Source organism: Microtus ochrogaster, unplaced genomic scaffold (genome assembly GCF_000317375.1).
Source record: "Microtus ochrogaster isolate Prairie Vole_2 unplaced genomic scaffold, MicOch1.0 UNK72, whole genome shotgun sequence".
NCBI lineage: Eukaryota > Metazoa > Chordata > Mammalia > Rodentia > Cricetidae > Microtus > Microtus ochrogaster.
Genome location: NW_004949170.1, coordinates 725635 through 747404, shown reverse-complemented (window position 1 = coordinate 747404; position 21770 = coordinate 725635). Strand labels below are relative to the sequence as shown.

At 46.1% G+C, this 21770-nt stretch overlaps 1 protein-coding gene across 1 annotated transcript in view; it reads left to right on the top strand.

Annotated features, from left to right (window-relative positions):
* The first annotated feature begins 9325 nt into the window (after positions 1 to 9325).
* The window catches only part of Bace2 (beta-secretase 2), an 82081-nt gene continuing 69636 nt past the window's right edge, over positions 9326 to 21770 (top strand). The window contains exon 1 of the mRNA XM_005370127.3: positions 9326 to 9745. Within this exon, the coding sequence (XP_005370184.1) occupies positions 9446 to 9745 (300 nt within the window). The 5' untranslated portion in view covers positions 9326 to 9445. The remainder of the gene's footprint in view (positions 9746 to 21770) is intronic.

Genomic DNA, 21770 nt, shown 5'->3' with positions numbered 1-21770 from the left:
GTATACAGATTTTGTTTATTGGTACAAACTTGAGATTCATTTTTAGAGCATGCTGTAGATACATATATTTTCTATGCTTGTTCAAAGTATTGTACCTATACAACTCATTTAACAATCTAATGAAAATTTCTAGTCCTTGAAAATTATTATTACCCACTGTTTAGGATAATAAGGAAATGAAGGTTAGTAGTTAATCACATATTATAATCAAATTTAAGGACACATTAGGTGTGCTTTCAAGATCAAACAAAGATATATTTTAGATAGACAGATCATCTTCAAACACTTCAGAGATTTACAGAATATAGCATTTAAAATGTTTTAATAACATAGGTTCTTTTTTTATGACAATGAGACATGTCTGCTCCTGACTGCACCAATCTGCATCAGAGAAAATAATGGGCGTTGAAGAAACTCCACATGGAGTTTACTTTCTTTGTGGCAAAAGTAAGCCACTGGGAAAGAGAATGTCCTTGCTTTGACTGCTGATGGTATGCGGTCTTAATTGGAGAAACAGGACAGAAAAGAAAGTGACTGCCAAACATTGTCAAGACAAGGTGGGACAGCCCTTCAGAATATCCTGCTTCACAGAAAAGTCTGTCGGATAAGCTAGGCCTGTAGGCCAAAGATGGATGATCTACACTGCAGAGGAACTTTGTATGACTGTCCAGGAAGCCAGCTATTTCTGTCATTTCTCACATTCTTTGGAAATCGCTTGCACACACTTTCTGCTTACTCAGTTAATATTATTTTCTTCTTGGGTCTCTGAGGTAGCTGAGGACTAGATCATTATAGTTATAGTTTTCTTTGTTTACCAAACATAAAAAGCAAGTTATGATTGAAGTAAATTAGGTACAAGACTTTGGACTTACCAGTGTAGGATAGATATGGAGTATTTTCTCTGAATTTATTAAATGAAAATGGACTAGACATTGTTGATGTAATTATTTCATCTTCATATTATATATGGTTATTTACTTATTATATATAGTTTTCTATTATTGGTTATAATCTTTTTATGTTAGACAAAATAAGGGGAAATATAGTTGTGTATTATTTGTGTTTTATTAAGTAAAAGTTGCCTGAAGATCAGGGTAAAGGAGCCATACTAGTCAGCCATACAGGCCAGGCAGTGATGGCATGCTCCTTTATTCCAAGCAGTCACACTAGTTAGCCACAGAGGCTGGACAGTGGTGGTGCAGGCCTTAAATCCCAGCACTAGAGAGCAATAAGACAGGAGGAGACAAGTCTCAAACAGTGTCAGTCTCTATATGAGGATTTGTGGAGACAGGATCGCCCATTTTCAGTCTGAGGTAGAGGGAAGAGCCAGTGACTGGCTGCTTTGCTTTTCTGATCTTCAGGTTGAACCCCAATATCTGTTTCTGGGTTTTTATTATTCATACTACATACCATCTCAATGCATAGGTGTCTATACTTGATAAGACTCCTTCAGACACACACACACACCAAACCATTATTATAGTTGAAATCATTAATAATAATATCATACTATATTCCTACCAGTGTTTAAATTTCTGTGTCATAGTTAACTGTCATTTTGTTCCAATGATGGTTTAAATAATGTCCACACATTGCAGTTGATTGACAGAGCATGAGAACGGTTTAATTGATAGCAAGCGATAACAAATCTTCAATAAAATGGATTAGCAAACAGAAAATACTTGAAGCTTTCTAGGCTATCTAGTCTCTGATGCAAGTACTTAAGCAAACAAGTATGGGTGTGTGTGCCTGACTTTATTTAAGGATAAAAGGCCAGATTCTGGACCCAGGAAGTCACCTGCCAACTTATAGCAAATGAGTTTGGTCACATTTAAACTTTCTTCTTTGGGCAAGAATAAGCCACGTGTAATATTGTATATGTTCAGTTTTGTGCTCTCTCTCTCCATATATATGTGTATATATGAATATATGGATTATTTATGTATGTATAATATATATTATTTATGGATATATCATTCATATATACATATGGAATTCATAGGAGGTGTTCTAACTTCATTTTCAATGCTATAATAAAATAGCCTGACAAGAAACCACATGTAGGGTTGCTGGGGAGACAGTTCAGTGTTTAAGGATGTGTTCTGCTCTCACAAAGGACCTTACTTCAGTTCCCAGCACCCAGACTCCCAACTTCAGCTCCAGATCTAAAACCTTCTTCTGACCTCTTCAAGCACATCACTCACATGTATGCACACATCCTACCCATATATGTATTTTTAATATATATAATAAAAAGTTTGAAAAGGAACTTTCCAAGTTAAAGTCCATGATCATAGGGAGGCAGAGCAAGAACTTAAAACAACTATGCACAACACATCTGTAATGAGAATCAGAAAGAAATAAACACAGGCATGCCCACTTGTTCACAGCACCCTGCCTAAGGAACGAAGCCACCTACAGTGGGCTGTGTCTTCTCACATCAGCTAACTTAGATAATCCACAGACACTCCCACAGGCCAACGCAATGTAGACAATCTCTCATTGAGCTTCTCTTCCCAGGTGACTCTAGGTTCCGTCGTGGTGACAAAGTTAGACATCACAGGGGCATACAAATTCCAATATTCTAATTATATCCTCCCTTCCTCATGTTTGATGGGCAATATGTGCCCGTAAAGAGAAGCTTGCCATCATCAATTATTTGTCCGTGAGGAGGCATAGCTTATACAGGAGTCAAGAAAACAAATGTTTGATTCTTGTCTTTTCTCTGCCAGCTTTTAAATGTAATGAGTTGGGTTCCTTAGCATTCTCCAAAGCTAATCAATGTACCTTTAAAAAGAACATTCCGAGCAAACAGATTTTAGCATAATTGAAGTGTTTGGAGCAATTGCAGTCACTGTTTCTCATGACATTTAAATGTCCCGGCTTCACCCTGCTCGCGATGGGGCTTGAGAACTCTTTGATAGCAGCCCTGTGACAGAGTGTTCTAGGTAGGCTCATTCACTTTATGAAGTTAGTCTTTTTCTCTAGTATCTTCTGGAGAAAGTGGTGTTTAAACAACTTAATCTGAGCAGAAGGAGCTCTCAGCTTCTGGAAACTCCCCGTGGACACCCTAAAAGAGGGTTTGTTGTTTGGTTTCTGCTTTTTCAGAATAGAGAACCCTGGAACTACACACTGGAATTGGGAACCAGTCCAGTACTTTAGTTGACAGTTGTATCTCATGTCATTTCTTCTAGGTTCAAATCTCACTTTCAGCCAGGTTGTTTAAATTCTGACAGTCTGGGTAACCCACCCTCTCCCCTGCTGCCCTAAACCACATGAATGGGATGGTAGGGTGAAGAGTTGAAGGCAAGATCACCTGGGTGATTCTGATAAACACAAAGCAACAAGGAATGGACAGTTATTGTTATGGGGTGCTGCCCAGGACTGACTCATGAAAATACAGGCTGAGAATTATCTAGGGCAACTCACATGTTTTTTTTTTTTGGTGGGGGGGTATAGAGGGTCTTGTAAGTTGAAGAGGGAAGAAAGATAAAGTTAAGACAATAATATAGGTGCAGCTGGAATTTTCTTTGGGTCACCAACCAACTCCCAAATAAAGACATGGATACTTATTAATCATGAACGCTCAGCCTTAGTTTAGGCTTTTCTCACTAGATCTTAATTTATCATGTTTCTATTCATCTATGTTTTGCCTCAGGGCCTTTACCTTTCTTTCATTCTGTATGTCCCATTTTCCTGCTTCCTCTGTGGCTGGCTGGCCGGCCCTTGGTGTCTCCCTGTGATGTGGGAGTGTCATATAGCAATCTGTTGATTTCATTGGTTAAGTAATAAACAAACTGCTTGGGCTCATAGCTTAGAACATAGGTGGGTGGAGTAAACAGAACAGAATGCTGGGAGGAAGAGGAAGTGAGGTAAGACACCTCAGACAGAGACTTGACAGCTCTGCTCTCTGGAGCAGAGACGAAATGCTCCCCTCTTCCGGAGACGCGATTCAGCTCCGACCCAGGATGGACATAGGCTAGAATCTTCCCGTACTCACAGATTATTAGAGATGGGTTGGTCGGGATATCAGAATTAGCCAGTAAGGGCTAGAGCTAAAGAGCCAAGCAGTGTTTAAATGAATACAGTTTCCGTGTAATTATTTCGGGGCATAAGCTAGTCATGTGGGCGGCCGGGTGGCAGGGATGCAGCCCCGCCGCTCATATTACTACATCCCTGGCTTCTTTTTCTTTCTTCCCCCAGCCTTAATTCCTTCTCCTACTTATTCTCCCTGCCCAGAGTCCTGCTTCTACCTCCTCCCTCCCTATTGGCCATTTTTACTAGACCAATCAGTACCTTAGACAAGCAAGGTAAAACAGCAATATATCTTTAAATAATTAAACAAATGCAACACATCTTTACATAGTTAAACAAATATTCTGCAACATATAGAGACAGGGAGACACTCATTTGGTAAAGGGCTTACCTTGTAAGCAAGTCCTGAGTTCTATCCCCAGCACCCACTTAAAAAGAAGGATATAGCAGCCCACACTTGTAACCCTGTCACTAGAGAAATGGAGACAAGAAGATTATTGAGACTTACTGGCCATCCAGTCTAGACTGATCAACAAGTTCTAAGTGAGAGACTCTGTCTCAAAAAATATCAGGTGGAGAAAAATTTAAAAAAGATGCAAGCATTTGATGGGGAAGCTCAACCAATCACATCTGCTTATGGTGTGGTTGCCTGGAGCCCAGGTAGAAAAACCGGGAGAGGTAGGTGCATGCTCGCTGGACCATTTCGGATTTCGAACCTCCCACTCTGGTGGCGTGAGTTCCCCCTTTTTCAATTATTAAAAATATAACTGTTGTTCTTGAGCTGGTCTGGTTATTTATTGTACTGACCAAATACGTCAACAAGCATTGGCCTTTGTCCCCTTACACACCTGTGCAAACATGCACAAAGAACCATGACTTAAAGATAAGAAGACAGAGTAAGATCGAGAAATGCTTAAAAAAGAGGAAGTTTTAGCTTGTTTACACATGGGTGGGGAGGATCCAGGTGGCAGGAACAGAGCGGGCTCCAGAAGAAAGCAGAGATGCAGGCTTGCCCTGGACTGCAGGTGACTGGGACCCATTTGCAGCCTTCTGGAGGCCCTGTGATAGAGGAGAAAGGTGCCCCCTTGGTCCAGGTAGCAGATCCAAAATGTCCAGGTCCTGTTTAACCTTTTCCTCCAGCTGAGGATGAAGCATGTGATTTATAAGGCCAATTTTGTTATGTTGTGTTATGTTGACAATGAAACAAGACTCAGCAGATGATGGTTGGTCTCAAAACCGTGGGCTCTTTAGTCAAAGCTGCTTCACGAAAAAGCACTAAATATACTTTGCCCTTGTACAGACTGAGTCTCCCAGGAGCTACAGGACATGTAAGCTGCAGACAGACTAAACACAGACACACTGGGGGAAGACCTGACTGTGTTCTATTTATCCAGATATTAAAAGAAGTTTCACCATGTAAAGTAATGCCACTCCTTGCAGTAATTTTTTCCCCACAGATGAGACAGTCATTAAAATGTTGAATTGGGGCCAGGGAGACAGGGCAGTGGTCAAAGCACTTGCTACACACATGACACATGTGAAGACCATATCTTGGATCTCTAGAACCCAAGTAAATAGAGGGTGTACATGGCAGCCTGCCTGGCATTCTAGCCTTTCAAGGTAAAGGGATGGCATCTCCAGAGCTTGCTGGCTAGCTGGACTCTGGGCTTGATTGAAAGATCCTACCTCAATGAATAAGGTAGATAGTGATGAACTTTAACCTGGGAATTCCACATGTATGTGCACACAGAAGCATGCACACTCATCACAAAGTACCCATACATGCAAACATGCATATGCATTACACACCAAAAAAAAAAGAATAAGTTGGTTATTTGTTATTTTATTTATTTTGTGTCTGTACAGGTAAATTCATGGGACATATGCATGCCCGTATGTACTTGTGGAGGACAGAGGTCAACCTTGGAAACAGTCATCAGGAGTGATTTTAGTTACTGTTCTACAGCTGTAAAGAGGCACCATGACCATGACAATTTGTAAGAGAAAGCGTTTTAATTAGGGGCTTGCCTAAAATTTCAAAGAGTTAATCCATGATTATCAAGGCAGGAAGTATGGCAGTAGGCACGCACTACTTGGAAGCAATAGCTGAGAGCTTGCACCAGATCCACAGGCAGCAGGCACTGTTGGGGAGGGGCTGGAGCAAGCTTTTGAAACTACAAAGCCCACCCCTTGTAGAATATTATTTTAAGGTGTGTTATATGTATATTTATGCTCTGGAACATTTGTTTAATGATGTAAAGATGTGTTGCTTTTGTTTATGCTGCATTTGTTTAAGTCTATGAAGCTGTGATTCATTGCCTGTTTAAAACCCCCGATGGTCTACTGAAGCACTGAATGGCCAAAAGCGAGATGGGAGAAAGGATTGGTGAGGGTGGGGGTAAAGAGAATAAATAGAAGAAGTCTGAGGAAGAGGAAAAGAAGGAGCACGAGAGAGCAAGGAGAGGGGGACAGCCACCCAGCCACACAACCAGCAATGGAGTAAGAGGCAAAGTAAGATTTACAGAGGAAAAGGAAAAAGCCCAGAGGCAAAGGTAGATGGGATAATTTAAGAAAGGCTGGCAAGAAACAAGCCAGGCTAAGTCCGGACATTTAAAAGTAATAATACTACATGTGTGATTTATTTGGGAGCTGGTTGGTGGCCCCCCAAAAGACAAAAGAATAATAAGAGTAAAAAACAACCAACTACGCACCCCCAGTGACACAATCTCATCCAACAAGACCACACCTAATCCTTACCAAACATCTTCAACAGCTTGGAACCAAGCATTCAAACACAGGAGCCTACGGGGGCCATTCCTATTCAAACCAACAGGCACTGTCCACTTTTCTTATTATTTGAGACAGGGCTCTCACCGGGACCTGGAGCTTGCCAATTAGACTAGACTGGCTGTCCAGTGAGCCCTGGGGATTTGCCTATCTCTGCCTCCCCGGTGCCAGGATTACAGGAAATGCCACCATGTCTCACTTTTTAAGTGGATGCTTGGGATTAAATTCAAGCATTTTACCAATTTGGAGCAGGTGGGTTGTCACTTTAATTGCTAATGTGCTTATTTTGAATTTGCAGTTTGGTAAATAGAGATCAACCTATTGAGACCCCCAATCATTTGTAGAAGGGTCACTAGATCCTTAGACCAGATGTTGGAGAACTTCTGACATGTAAGGATCTCAGAATGGGCAGAGCCAGCGATCTCCAAGAGGTGTCAGTGAGACAGCTCCTCCCAAGGGATGCTATGCATTTAGGGCTCACCCCTTCCTGCCTGGCATTGCTCCTGAGCCCTGTGGGAAGAAGGCTGTTACCTGGAAGTGCTTCAAGGTTGAAAAGTTAATGGGAAGGAAAACAAAGGGCACCTCCTGAGGGGACAGCAAATCCACTTTCCAGACAACAGTTGGAGGTTAAGCTATTGTCTCTCTAATCCAGTGGGCATCTCAGTGAGGATGGAGGACTCTAAGAACTCTCTGAATAAAGACAAGGTGTCCAGAGTTGCCACTTCTGTGCCTGGCAAGACGGCCCTACCACTCATTAAAACTGCGTGTGCTCCTGGTCCTGTGTCTTTGTGCGGTTTATATGCCTCCCTTTTACCAAGAAAAGCTTGGGATATTCGTGGTACATGGAATAGTTTCAAATACAAACTTTAATTAAACTTGAGTTTTACAGATTTCCCTTGTGTGTTTATTAACTCTTGAGCAAATATCTTTATTATTGACCTTATAACTTATACATCACATAGCACATTCTGTGTACTTCCACAAGGCTGCTATCCTTCTGAGAGCTCTCTGGTGGATTTCTGTTGTTTGTTTTTTAACCCTTCAATACTGGACATCAGGGAACATAATAATCACCTCTTTAAAATTGCCCTTCCCTTACAATCTTGGATTTGAGATGTGACTATATGAATGTAAGAACTCTCAATAACTATGCAGATTTATGGGGAATAACAATTTAGGTCCTATCCTGGGATTCAATCAGGCCTTCTTTCATGGAGATTCCTTGGAGCTCAGATGCAATTCAGGGGAAACACAGCTTATAACCAAAGTCATTTAGAAGGCAGTATAGCTGAAGGTCTTAGACAGAAAGGTCCCTGGTACAGCAAGATGGGATTCTGACTGGGAAGGCGAGAATAAACACGGACACTAGAATAGAAGTATCTGGAAGTTCCAGTCAGGAAATAAGGAAGCTTGATTTCTATTCCTCACTGTTTGAAGATGGGTTTATTTTTGTTAAAACAAAAATAAATAAATAAATATAAATAAAAACAGCCAGCATAATTCGGCTATAGGAGACACAAAGATTCCTTCTATTCCTTGTTTCAGCAGAAATCGAGGAGTTTAGCTGGTGTGATTGAACCCCTGTGTTCAGTATCTGAAATAAAATAGCTCTCCTAACACAGCTCTGTGGCTTCTGTTTCTGTGACTAAACAGGTATGTATTGGATAATCCACGGAGAGCTGGCGGGTGAATGAGAGAAGGGGAGGGCTGGATGGCAGCTGACTCCGAGGCCCTCATTTGGGACCCTGGTAGTAAGCGATTTACTAAGTAGGTGGACCGACTGGATTCTTAGCCAACTGAGCTCAGCCCCTAGCAAGGTGGAATCTGCAGTAAGGACTAGAGGAGGGAGGGGAACACCAGGCCCAGCTTGCTTGTGGCTTAGAGTTCAGGGGAGGCCAAGCAGGCTGGAGCAGTAGCAGCAACCAAGACCCTTTCTCAGAAATCCAAAGACCCCCCTCCCCACACACACACAACCTGCCTCCCCTAACCCCAGTGTTCCCAGACTCTATTCAAACTTCATCCTTTCTCAGAGAATCCCCTAACTCCCGAGGAGTTGGAAGGGAAGATCCTAAAGGGGAAAAGCCCTGAGAGGCTGACGGCACCCCCACCCCCTACCACCACCACCACGACAAGCGCTCGGCACGCAGAGACGTGAGGTCTTTCTCAATAACCAGCTCCGCGCTCTGACCCGTGTCTCATCTGGGCATTTCAACCTCTGTGGGGCCAGGGGACCCCCGCGGACCCCTCGCGCGCACGGCTAGGAAGCCAGTTAGCGCCTTGGCTGCGCCTTTAAGGGTTCCCGAAACTTTCCCGTAGCTTTCGGCTGAGCCTCGTCACATCCGTTAGCCGTGGCCTCCCGGGCACGTTCCGAGGAAATTCTGCACTCCAGTTTCCCCGGGAAGAGGCGCGGCTCGAGTGTCGTGCGCCCCGCGCCCATCCTTGACCTTGGCCACGGGAGTGGGGGGAGGGGAGGGCGGGGCGGCGGCCGCCAGAGGGGGCGGCGGCAGAGAACTTGCTTAACTCGGCACCGCCCTCTCCTGCCTCCTCCCCGTCCGCCCCGCCCCGTCCCGCCCGGCCCCGCAGCCCCGCGTGTTCGCTGACTCGCCGAGCCCCCGCTGCGGGGATGGGCGCGCTGCTCCGAGCGCTCCTGCTCCCGCTGTTGGCGCAGTGGCTCTTGCGCGCAGCCCCCGCGCTGGCCCCGGCTCCCTTCACGCTACCCCTCCAGGTGGCCGCAGCCACGAGCCACGGAGCCTCGGCTATTCCTGGGCTCGGGACTCCTGAGATACCCCGTGCAGATGGCCTGGCGCTAGCTCTGGAGCCAGCCGGGGCTGCCGCCAACTTCTTGGCTATGGTGGACAACCTGCAGGGGGACTCCGGCCGCGGCTACTACCTGGAGATGCTGATCGGGACCCCGCCGCAGAAGGTAGGACTTGGGGTCAGGGTCTTTTGAGAACTGTTTCCGCGTGGTTTAGTGTTGTCCCTAAAGTAGCAGCTTTCACCTGAAAAAGGAAAGGGCTATGGGGAGCATGGCTTGGATAGGAAGCGGAGTCGCGCGCTAGGGACGCGCCTGGGAGCGCAGCCTCTGCTCCAGCACAGCTCAGGGGGTGTGAGCGAATGTTTCAGAACTTGGTGGCCCTCCCCCACCCCGTGGGCCTCGCAGCTGAAGAGACCTGTACGCTCTTCCTCTCCAGAAGCGACACCTCCTTCCAGCAGGAGCGGTACCTCCTAGGTGGGTGGATGAGGGGAGGGAGTCTTGGAAGAAGGTGCTGTTAGGTGGAGGGAAATCTCTGGAGTTGATAGCCTCCCTCCATGCTGTCTCATTGCTAAAGAGACTCTTGGCCGGCATCCAAGGCGCAGTACCCTTTAAAAGAGATTTCTCCATGAGCTCAGCTAAAAGATACCCGGTTCCGAACTGTTTCTTTGCCCCACTGAGCCGCCTGCCTTCCTCGGAGTTGGTTTGCTGGCTTCCTCTTAGTTGTTCGGTTGCCCAGCTTCTAGGCGCCGAGCACCCGCCAAGACGAGCACCCAGCGGGGTTGAAGAGTGTGAATGCCATTAGCTATGGGGGAACCGTACCAGGCGCTTAGCAAGGCGAAGACAAAACAAAACGCAGTCTAAACAGCTTTCTTTCTCCCGCTTGTTCCGACGATGTTCATTTAACACTCAGTGTATGGAGGAACACAGGCACCGAAGCACCGAATCTGGCTAGGAAAAGAAAAAGCCTCCCAGAAGTGATCCGACCTTTTCTGATCTACCCACTCGAGTTCGAGTTCTCTCATAAGTTGAATGTACCGTATGAGGATACTTTATTTTTATTTTTAACATTTTCGTTGGGGTTTTCATGCTGATGTGATTGCCCCAAAATAGAACATGCTCATGACTTTTGTATAATTCTAATTAAATTATTCAAGACTTTAAGAAGACACACTCCATGCTAATTTGTTTGGTTAAAAAAGAAAAATTTAAGAGTGCATTATTCTGCTCAAAATTTTGGCTGTGGTTGCTGTGCAGGATCCTTGTGTGTCCAGCCCAGGAGTGGCTGCAGGGCAGACTGAGGTGGCCCCTGCGTCAGCTGAGGAAGCTTAGGGGCCCCGTGAACAGTCGGACCACCACGTGCGCAGCCTGTGAACTGCCTTTAACAGGACGGCACAGTACCCGGGTGGAAGTGGGCCTCTTCTAAGCGATACAAAGATCTTCCATACACAGGGCCAGACTGTCTCCCCATTTGGGAGACTTCTGCCTTGAAAGATGAAAATTCTTGTTGGTTTTAGTGCAGAAAGAAACACTCTCTCTTGAATTGAAGCAGGCTCTGGCAGTTCCAGGGCTGAGGAAAGGAGACTCAGAAAAGGCTTTGAGGAGGAGAAGACACCTCACACAAAGCTCTCCTCAACCATTGCTTGCCTTTGTTAGTAATTCAGTGACCTTTACTTTAAACTCGGTGATGAAGTTTAATTAAGTTATCTGGGATGTAACAAGCACCCAGGCTTGTATCAGCACTGCCAAGTACATAGTTCCTCCAAGGTTGTTATCAGTTAGAGTGTAGCAAGCTTGTAAAGAAGGCTGTTTTGTGACAAAAACAAGTATCATTTAATTGTTCTGTATCATGGACATGCTACTTCAGGGCAGAATCTGCATCTGATAATCCCACTGTAAATGCTAGGTGTTGGTGATCTGCTTTGCAGTCTGACCTGTACTGTCTCTGGCACCAGCGGGGGTTTGTAGCTCGTTAGGGAAGGCAGTAGGGAGGTGTCCCCTGAACCCCAGAGACAGACCCTGCACTAGTAGTGGGCACAGGGTCATGCGTGTCTTTTCTTTGTTCTCTAACATTTCAGATAAAATTTCTTAGAGAAGCAGTAAATTACCAAAAGTTCTTCAGGTTAATAGCTGTAGATAGCTTCAGCCTCCAAGCATGGTGACCATTTTGACAGATGTGTTCTTTCTCATACCCATTCATTATATCCTAACAGTCTTGTGGGAGGGTGCATATTGATGTGTGTGTGTGTGTGTGTGTGTGTGTGTGTGTGTGTGTGTGTGTGTGTGTGTGTGGGCACGCACCCTGGGATTGGGTGTTACTCCTTAGGGAGCTGTTCACCTTGATTTTTGAGATAGGCTCTCTTGGTGGGATTAAACTGACCTCCTGTGCTGGTATTGTAAACATTCAATTCAATGTTTACCCATTGTTGTGCTATTGTGCTAGCTTTACTGCACGCCTTGAGGGTGCCAGAGGTGAGGTTTGGAATCCTCAAATGACTTTGGGCAATTGGGGAAGAAGGGGGGAGGGAAGGGTTGGAGATCAGGTCGTTAGACTGAAAAAGCTAAGGTTTGAGCTGCAGGCAGATTGTGCTCACTCCTATTTTCTGCCTGCTTTTCCTTGATTTGTGAAACAAAGTATCCTTCCTAGACAGGACACACTCCTTTAATCAGAGGCACACCGGATCTCTGTGAATTCAAGGCCAACCTGATCTACAAGAGCCAGTTCCAGGACAGGCTCCAAAGCTGCAGAGAAATCCTGTCTTGAAAAAAACAAAACAAAAACAAAAGAAAACAAACAAACAAACAAAAACCAAAGTGCCTTTCCTAGGCCGTATTCCCTGCCCCTGGGATATTAGGTACTCTATGCCTGACTGTACTCAAGAGTCTTTCCCACACGGGACCATTCTCCCTCTTAAGACCACGCTTAAGGACTGTCTTATGGAATTAGCTGTGAGAGAATGTTGGACAAGAGGCTCATAGGACCACGATATGAACCAGAGCTAGCCAACTCCCACAGTCCTGTGAGAAGGCCAGCCATTGGGAGTGTGCTTACCCCTGCCCTGCATGCTCTCATACAAGAGCTGGGATCCATTGCCCTGCCCACCGACACTGCGTGGAGTCACAGGCCCAACAGCCTGGGAGAACCTCAGAGCCCTGTACTGGCAGGCAGGCCCACGTTGGCATGGAGATGACAGTCAGGGTTGCACACTGATACCATTGTGTGACTCCTATCTAACAGGAGAACCAGCATCCCCTGGATCCATGCAATTTGGTCTTAATAATAAGGATGTTCAAAAGCGATTATAATTATAGCAATCTCCATTATTAAAGTATACTTTCATACTAACACAATCAATCCAACGGAAGATCGCAAAGGTCTGCAACTATGTGTTTTATGATGACTTGAAAAGGGCTTCGGGGGCTTTCTGTTGGAAGGTTTTTCTGTCATGGGCATTGATATGAATGAAACAGCTAGCAAACTGTTTTCACATTTAAGCTTTCAAATGTAAACATTTAACAAAGTACTTTGGCACATGTGCTGGGTTGATCAAGTACTACAGAATGAGCTTCTCTGTATCATTTAAGAGGTTTCTTTTTTCTTTCCTTTTTCTTTTTGAGTAAGTCACCTGGGGTGTCCCAGTCACATCAAGCTCACAGTGAGGCTGGAAAAAAGGAAGGCAGCCAGATGAGAGGAATCCAAGTAGGAGACACTAAGACTCTAACTGTTAAAGATGAAGAAAGAAGACCAGAACTCAGCTAGTTGCCCCTCAGATCTTCAGGTTAGATGTGGAGTCCCTGGGCACAGGGAAAGCGACTCATCAGAGGACGTAAAAGGCAGACAGAGCTCAAGGAGACACAGCAGCAGCACCTGATTTTATTTCTTGCATATCCAGGACAGGGTGTCATGCTAAACATTTGTTTTGTGGGGTGTGGGATCAAACCCAAACTAGAAAAGTATCTCACCATCGAGTGCTGTCCCCTGCACCCACCCCCAATCCTCAGGCTCAACAGTTTGCTCAGTTCACCTCATTGGATTTTCACGCCTTCTCGTGGACACTGCACCATCTTTTGGCTTAATTTTAAGATTACTGGACTTGTGCTGAGTCAGTCACATCTCCACAGCCACTCTGTGAAGGGGCGGGTCCGGTCATCCATCAGGCACTGTTGTCTAAATCCTCTGACTCAGTTGTAGTGACTTTAGAAAAGAGTCATCTTCCATCTGAGTGGTTTGGCGTGGAGGACACCGAGGTGCTTTTGTGTCATAGCTGACCAGGGACAAGTGGTTCCCCTCTCTGAGCCCTCCATCCCCCATAGTTGATGTTGTTACCTCTGCATTAGTTCCTTCACTTACCTAACAAATCTCCATGACCCAGAAGCTTATAACAATTGAAATCTATTCCTTCATGGTTCTAGAGGCTTGAAGCCCAAAACTAGGGTGTCAGTGCCAGGAACATCTGACTTCTGGAGGCTCCAGGTGAGGATGCTTCTTATGTCCTTCATGTGTAGCTGTATTAGTCTAGCCTCTGCCTCCATCTTTGCTGACTTTCTTCCTTCTGTGTGTGTCTGCACAGAGTACAGTCATTATAAAGACACCAGTCATTGGAATGCCTTACCTGAACTGTGTATCTGCAAAGACTCAGGTGACTTACAAGGTTCTGGGCTTAGGTTTCCAACTCATACAGTCATGCTCCATGTAGCAATTTTCGTCAGCACTGGACTGCACAGACAGTGGTGGTCCTGTAAAACTGCACGGTCTTTGATGCTATTAGCCATCTATCTTGGTCACTTTTCCTGTTACTGTGACATAAAAACTGATAAAAGCAAACAGAAGAAGAAAGGGTTTATTCTGTCTCAGGGCACAAGGGTGGTCCATCATGGCAGGAAAACCAAGGTAGTGAGCACTCAAAGCAGCTGATCGTATTGCTCCCACAACCAGAATGTAGCAAACAAGGAATGCATGCTGCTACTTAGCTCTCCCTCTCGATTTTATATAGTCCAGTGCCCCATCCAGAGAATGGTGCCAGTCGCAGTGGGCAGGTCTTTCCACCTCAGTTGGTACAATCAAGGCAATCCACAGGTTTGCTCAAAGGCCTGTCTCCCAGGTGATTCTAGACCATATCAAGTTGACAGTTAACACTAACAATCACACCATCTTCATGTGTCTCATACTCTGTGATCTCTACACAATGACAGAATTATCTAATGTCATGTCTCAGAACACATCCCCATCCACAAATCGTGCCTGTGTCTACTCAAGGGCATGCAATATTCTTTACAAATCATTTCTACACTTGCAATTTTATAGATCCCTCTTGTTAGTGTCAACAATTCCAAGTTGAAGTTCTTAAATTCCTTAAATTTGATGAGCAGATGGTGGTTTGGCTCTATTAGTAAGAGGCCCTGTGGTTTGACAGTGAGCTGGAGAGGGTACCGTGGGAGGAGGTTTCTGATGCTCCTCTGCCTTCTTGTGTTGTTCTCCTTAGAGAATGGTCATGTAAGTGTTTAGCAAATCTCTGGTCAGGTGCCTAATTCTAGAATGGCTGACATTTGTGTGTTTTGGTTGAAGCCACCCAGCTTCTGCAAGGTCAGATCAGCAGTATTTAAATACTCTTCTTGAAGTTTGCACTCTAAAGCCTTTATCAGGCACCAGCCACCCCTCAAGGATCAGGACGTGTTTAGCAAGGAGTCTGTCCAAGGACTTTCCTGACACACCCTGAGTATTTGCTTTGAGTCAGAGGTGGGTCAGCCTAACCTGTTGTTTGAGGTTAGCTGCCCAGTCTTCCTGTTTCCTTCAGGATGTTTGGAGTCCTCACTAACTAAACACCAGACAAGAGTAAGATTAGCTGTCGCTATCTTTGTTTGCTTTCTGTTGCTAAGAACAAAATGCCACAGATTGGGTAAGTTCATGGAGTTTGGTTTGGCTTGTATTTCTGGTCTAAAGTTGAAGGCCTGTGTCTGGGACTGTCTTCTTGCTGGCAAAGTCCCAGGGAGACGTCACATGGAGAGGGCTGACCAAATTGGCTTTTGGAGCTGACCTACTCTCAAGGTACTTTTTCCCCACCCATTCTCTTGCCACCTGAATGGATTCATACACTCACAACAACAGAGCCTAGATCAACTCCTAAATGGCATACCTCTTCTGTATTATAATAGAGAATACATGTGAGCATGGAGGTTGGAGGTAACCCACCGTGTTAAACCATCATCATTATTTTACGTACTGGCTTAGCCCTGAGTGCTCTGATCTGATGGATTTCTCCATTTCTGAAGGGTCTGGTCACCTTCTGTGGGACTTATTTTCTTTAGCTTTTGGTTCCTGAGGCCAAGTCTTTGGCTTTAGGTGCAGGGTTTACCCAGGCTTGGAACTGCTCATGCCTGCCCCCTCACCACAGAGTCCAGCAGAATCAGGGAGTCCCTATATGTGCATGAGAAAGATGTCACCCCTTGTAGGAGGGGCACGCGTGTGCCATGGGGCATTTCTGGAGGTCAGGACAACCTGTCAGAGTTACTTGTTTCCTTCTGTAGTGTGGGTCCCAGGGATCAAACTCAAGTCACCACGGCTTGAAGACAAACACTGTTAGCCCCTGTTGAGCCATGTTCCCAACCCAATCTTTTTGACCCACGGTGGGATTTCTGCCCCTTTGGAGGTCTTGCTTTCTGCATGGCTTCCTTCTATTCTATCTGTTCTGCCATCCAGTCCTTGCCAGCCAGTGGTTAAGTTGTAGAATCGGCAGAAAGCTTCTATGAGGGGAAAAGGCCTCTCCGGGCTTTTCTGCCTTCTGGTTGTGGGTGGAGTGTGGGGAAGGGTGAGTGTTGTGCATTCTGTGTCACTTTCCTGACCCTGTGAATCTATATATATGAGACACAGGTGAACTGGACATCACTCAGCTCCTCTTAGTTCATGCTTGACACTATTGCTGCCCAACACATTCATGTTTTAGAATTCCCTGAAGAAGAAAAAAATGCCTGGTCATGCTGACATGCCAGGCTGGAATAAAAGCAGTGCTTTTGAGTTAATGACTGGCCATCCAACACAGGACCCTGAGTGGATGCTGGGGTTTTATGACCTGGTACATTTTATACATGCACTGGGAAACACACAATGTCAGTTCTGCTGTGTTAGGAGGATGGAGAGGACTGTCTGGGGTGGGAAATCAGGTGATGCCCCTGCATCAGCTCCGTCATTCCAGGGAGCCATGACTGCAGTGGGGGAAAACACCTCTTTCCATCCCACGCTAGCTTGAGAATGCCAAGGAACTAAGCATAGTCTCCTGGTCCCACTGCAGATCACCCCTGGTTCCACTTTAGACATGGCTTTGGCAATGGGAAGGAGACAGGTTCTGTGTGTCGGCCATGCGCACCCCTACCAGAAGCCAAAGCCACAAGACAGGAAGTTCTGTGTGTGGATGTGTTGGGACAGTCTGTGGCAACCCTGAATCACCTGGGGTCAGACCTGGTTGACAGAGACTTGTAGCTAGATATAAAGCCACACCTTGCTGAAGGTGGACATAGCTTCTAGAAGTTTCTGAGTAATATTAGAACCTTTCCACCCTATTTGGTGCCAAAGAGTTTTTTCCATTGGAAGTCCCTCTGGGCAGAAAGTGTGTCTCTGTGGTATGGTATGCCTAACACTTTGAGTGCTGAGCCCAGATCTGTTGTTTTCTGGATAGTGGGTGTTGGGAGGAAGTTAATTAACTTGGCTGAGTCTTAGTTTCCCAACTTATAAATTGGGGAATTTTACCCAGTTATCTGAGGTTTCATGGAAGTTTGGACCCTCCTCGGTTGGCCAGAACCTTTGATGAGTCATTTGGGGAGCTGCAGAAAGGCAGGATCTAGTGTCCCAGTCAGCAGGGGCAAGAGCTGCTGCTGGCTCACAGGCTACATCAGGAATCACTGCTGACTGGAGTCCGCTGGCTCCACCAGAGCTGGCTACAGTACAGAGTCCTGGGTTCACACTTCCAGTCCTGAGATTCTGCCACGCCTTGTATCCCTCAGCCTTGCTGGATTCAGTCCTTAGACTCCATCTGAAGGTCACTGTGGAGGCTAGCACCTTTGCTACCCTGTGCAGAGTGACTGTTGTTTTCCTAGATGTGGCCTTGGGCGCCCCCCCTTTTTTTTTTGTTCACTTTAGGAATCCCTCTGCCTTAGGCAGATTGTGTTCCAGAAGCTTCCTTATGTTGGACCATTGGGAAGCCTGAAATGCAAGTCCTTTCAATGCGCTGCTCAGAGCTGTGCTGAAGGCAGCCTTTTGAAATGTCCGGTCTGCACAGAGCCTTTGCTGTAAATCCAGAAAGCTTGAGACTTCAGTGTGCCATTAATAAGGCAAAGAGAGAGGGAAAAGGCTATTTAGAACCCAGCAGATGTCCTGTGCCTCCATGATGTCCGTGTCGACTTAGAGGAGTGCTGTCACCTCCCCACGTGATTGTGACCCATTCTCGTACCTACTCAGGGAGCTGCACAGAGGCTGTGTAGATGGCAGAAAACTAGCCAGCCTAGACTCTTATCGCCCTACAACTTATCAGTAGACTGGGCTGGCCCATCAGTGAGCCCTATTATCTGGCCTGTCTCTACCTCTCCAACTTTTGATTTATAACCACATCCCACCATGCCTGACCTTTTCACATGGGCTCTGGAGACTGAACTCTGGTCCATATGCTGCCTTTTGGTGGGGTAGTGTTCTAAGCTCCCCATTCTCTCAGTGCTAAAGCAAGCTAACTGTAGGGCTTTGTTGTACTCTCCAGAGCTGCCCTCTGGGAAAATCAAGCCCCCCTTCCAATTTTGTCACATATGCAGAGTCCTTTATTTTTATTTTCCTTAAGATTCACTTTTAATTTTTCATATGTATATGTGTGTATCTACATGCACGTATGATCGTGTGAGTCCTGGTAGAGTCCAGAAAAGGGCATCAAATCCCTTGGTGTCCTGATGTGAGTTCTGTGAACAGAATTACATGTCTTGACCACTGAACCATCTCCCCAGCCTCGCAGTTTCCTTTATTTTATTATTTGCTTTTTTTTTTTTTTTGAGACAGGGTTTCTCTGTGTAGCCCTGGCTATCCTGGCACTCTCTGTTGACCAGGCTGACCATGAACTCACAGAGATCCACCTGCCTCTGCTGTCCAGCTCACAGCTTCCTCTAAATGAGCTGTCTGGGCTGGAGAATAGCTAGATGGATCACAGACACCCTGTCACTCCTGGCTTTAGTGCCCACCTGTGTGAGACACCATGGGAAAGGATAGGGAATCTATCCTGACAAAGCAGCTGTCCCAAACATCTGTATTCTAAACTATGGCTGTCCTCACTGATGGGCCAGCCCAGTCTACCAGTAAACTTCAGGTCAATGAGAGTCTGTGCTGGTTTGTTTTCATCCAGTTGACACACGCTACCGTCATTTGGAAAGAGAGAACCTTAACTGAGAAAAATGGCTCCAAAAGATTGACCTGTGGAGCAAGTCTGTGTGGGATTTCCTCGATTAATGATTGATGTGAGAAGGGCCACCCCTAGGCAGGTGGTCCTCGGTTCTGTGAGAAAGCAGGCTGAGCAAGCCATGAGGAGCAAACCAGTGAGAAAGCAGGCTGAGCAAGCCATGAGGAGCAAACCAGTGAGAAAGCAGGCTGAGCAAGCCATGAGGAGCAAACCAGTGAGAAAGCAGGCTGAGCAAGCCATGAGGAGCAAACAGTGAGTAGTGTTCCTTTGTGGTCTCTGCTTCAGCTCTTGCCTCCTGGTTCCTGCCCAGCTTTTCCCAATGATGGATTGTGATGGGGTGTTGTAAGTCAAACAAACCCTTTCTTCTACAAGTTGCTTCTCATCAATTAATTATTTATCACAGTAATAGAAAGCAAACTAATACAGAGATAGTCTCAAAAAAAGTGACAACACCTGAGGAATAACACCCAGGGTTTTGTTCTGGCCTCTTAGCGTGTAACGCACACAGACACACTTACTCATCTGACATGTGGTGACATGAGCCATGGGCGGACATGAGAGATGTCCCCTCAGCCCATCAGTGCCTCAGACAGGTGGAGGAGCTGTCCCTGCCCCTCAGCAAGTGCAGCACTTGGGAGAGTGGTCCCTATACGTTGCCTAGGCAATACAATAGCGCTGTTCCTGTTGTAGTTGTGGGAGAACCAACCTTGAGGGCTTGGAAGCAGAACTGGTCTCACCTTTTGCTCATTGCTGCAGGAGGTGAATTAGTGGAGGCAATGCTGGAGAGAGCTCACCCCGGTGGTGAGGACGGGAGAAGTCGTGAACAAACCAACCCTACAGCTGCCCAGGTCCAGACCCAGGGTTATGACTTGGCCTGCCTGCCCCAGCATCCACCCCATCTGTGATCTGCTGGAGCACATGAAGTGACCTGACCTGCTGGCCCAAAGCTGCAGGATCTCCACAACACAGGGCAGCAGCAGGATATCCAGTGGTCCTCGTGAGGACCCAGCATCAATAGTGAAGCAGAGACCAGAGGCCTCAAACCAGATCAATGACTCTTTGCAGTGACCACTTGCAAGTAAAGATACATAAACAGAGAGGTTTACTGCGTGACTCATTGCGTCACACTGCAGCTTCCATGATGACATGTTTTTAGCCCTCCCCCCTTTTTCCATTTTCCTCTTAAATTTTGTTTCATTGGGGGGGGGTGCAGGGGCAGAGGACAGAGGTGAAAGGATAGGGAAATGAATGGATCAAGATGCATGATATAAAAGACACATAGAATAACTAAAACAAAAGTTAAAAAAAGACATACACACATGCATGCACACACGTGCGCTCTCTCTCTCTCTCTCTCTCTCTGGAGCTAATCCACTATTAATACATGTTCGGGAAGACAGGGACATGCAGATAAAGCACATTGTTTCCTGTTCATTGGGAAAAGCAGCTGTGGCCAGATGTTCTGAGATCTGAGTGCAGCGTCAGCCGTGGGAGTAAGAGTTCCAGAAATCTGAGTTCTAATGAGCACAAAACAAAGATAGCTAGAAGCCTGACAGAGTGGATCTGCATCCCAAAGGAACCTGAACCCTTTCTCCCATCCAAAGCCAGGGCTTCTGTCACCAGGGCAACACTTTCCTCTCCGTCTCTGTAGGAAATAGGAAGACTTCCTACCTTAGAGTTAGAGAGGTCCATATAGGAGATTTTTGTTTTTTAGGGGGTGAAAGCTAAAAGATCAGAGAAGCAGAGAAGCCACCCACTAGTTCTTTTTTTGTTTGTTTGTTTGTTTGTTATTGTTTTTCGAGATAGGGTTTCTCTGTGGCTTTGGAGCCTGTCCTGGAACTCACTCTGTAGACCAGGCTGGCCTTGAACTCACAGAGATCTGCGTGCCTCTGCCTACGAAGTGCTGGAATTAAAGCCCTTATTACCTCTATGATATTCTTAGGACCAATTATCTTGGTTGATTGTCTTCTGCTCAGGGAGTGTTGAGGATGTTGGAGATTAGCTAGTGTCACTGCTGTCTACTAGGCGAGGTCAGATGTTGGTCATCTGACCAACAATACAATACACAGGATGGCCTCCTCATACAGAAGAATCTGGTCCCAGAGCAAGGCATGCTGGTTAAGGTGTGGCTCAAGGGCTATCCTGGAGCAGCTGCCCAGAGCAGTCAAGAGACATGTGTAGACTTGGGGGCATGGCAGAAGGACTCCATGCCCGGCCTGTGACCACCATTGTTGCTGTCTTTAGTGTTCCTTGAATTGGGCTTATCACAGATGCAGGAAGCCGCTAGGAAGGTTAAAAGTCACTCCTACCCAAACCCATAGGGGTCAAAGAGGGAAAGGGATATTGGGCTAGACTCAAGATGAGTGTTCTTCTACTCCTGCTATATTTATTAAGCCCCTCCCGTGCACTAAGCCTATTCTAAGCCCTGGGATTGACAGTTAACTACACAGAGAAGGCCCTTGTTTTTACACACGCAGCGTTCGCCTTAGGAAGACAGATTGTAAAGAAAGCAAACAGTGTTTTTGAGAATGCTGTGCCAAGGTGCAGCCGGGAGCCCATGTGGGGGAAAGAAGACTGCCAGCAAAGGCTCTGGGGAAGACACTGCTGAGCAGGTGCAGATGGAGCTGAACTGGTCTGCTGAGAGGGACATGCTGGGAGAAGGAGTGTCCCAGGGTGAGCCAGCAGGTGCACATGGCCTCCTCAGGCTGTGCATGTGGGGAGAAGGGATTGCAAGTGTGTGTGTGTGTACATATGTGTGTGCATGCCACGTG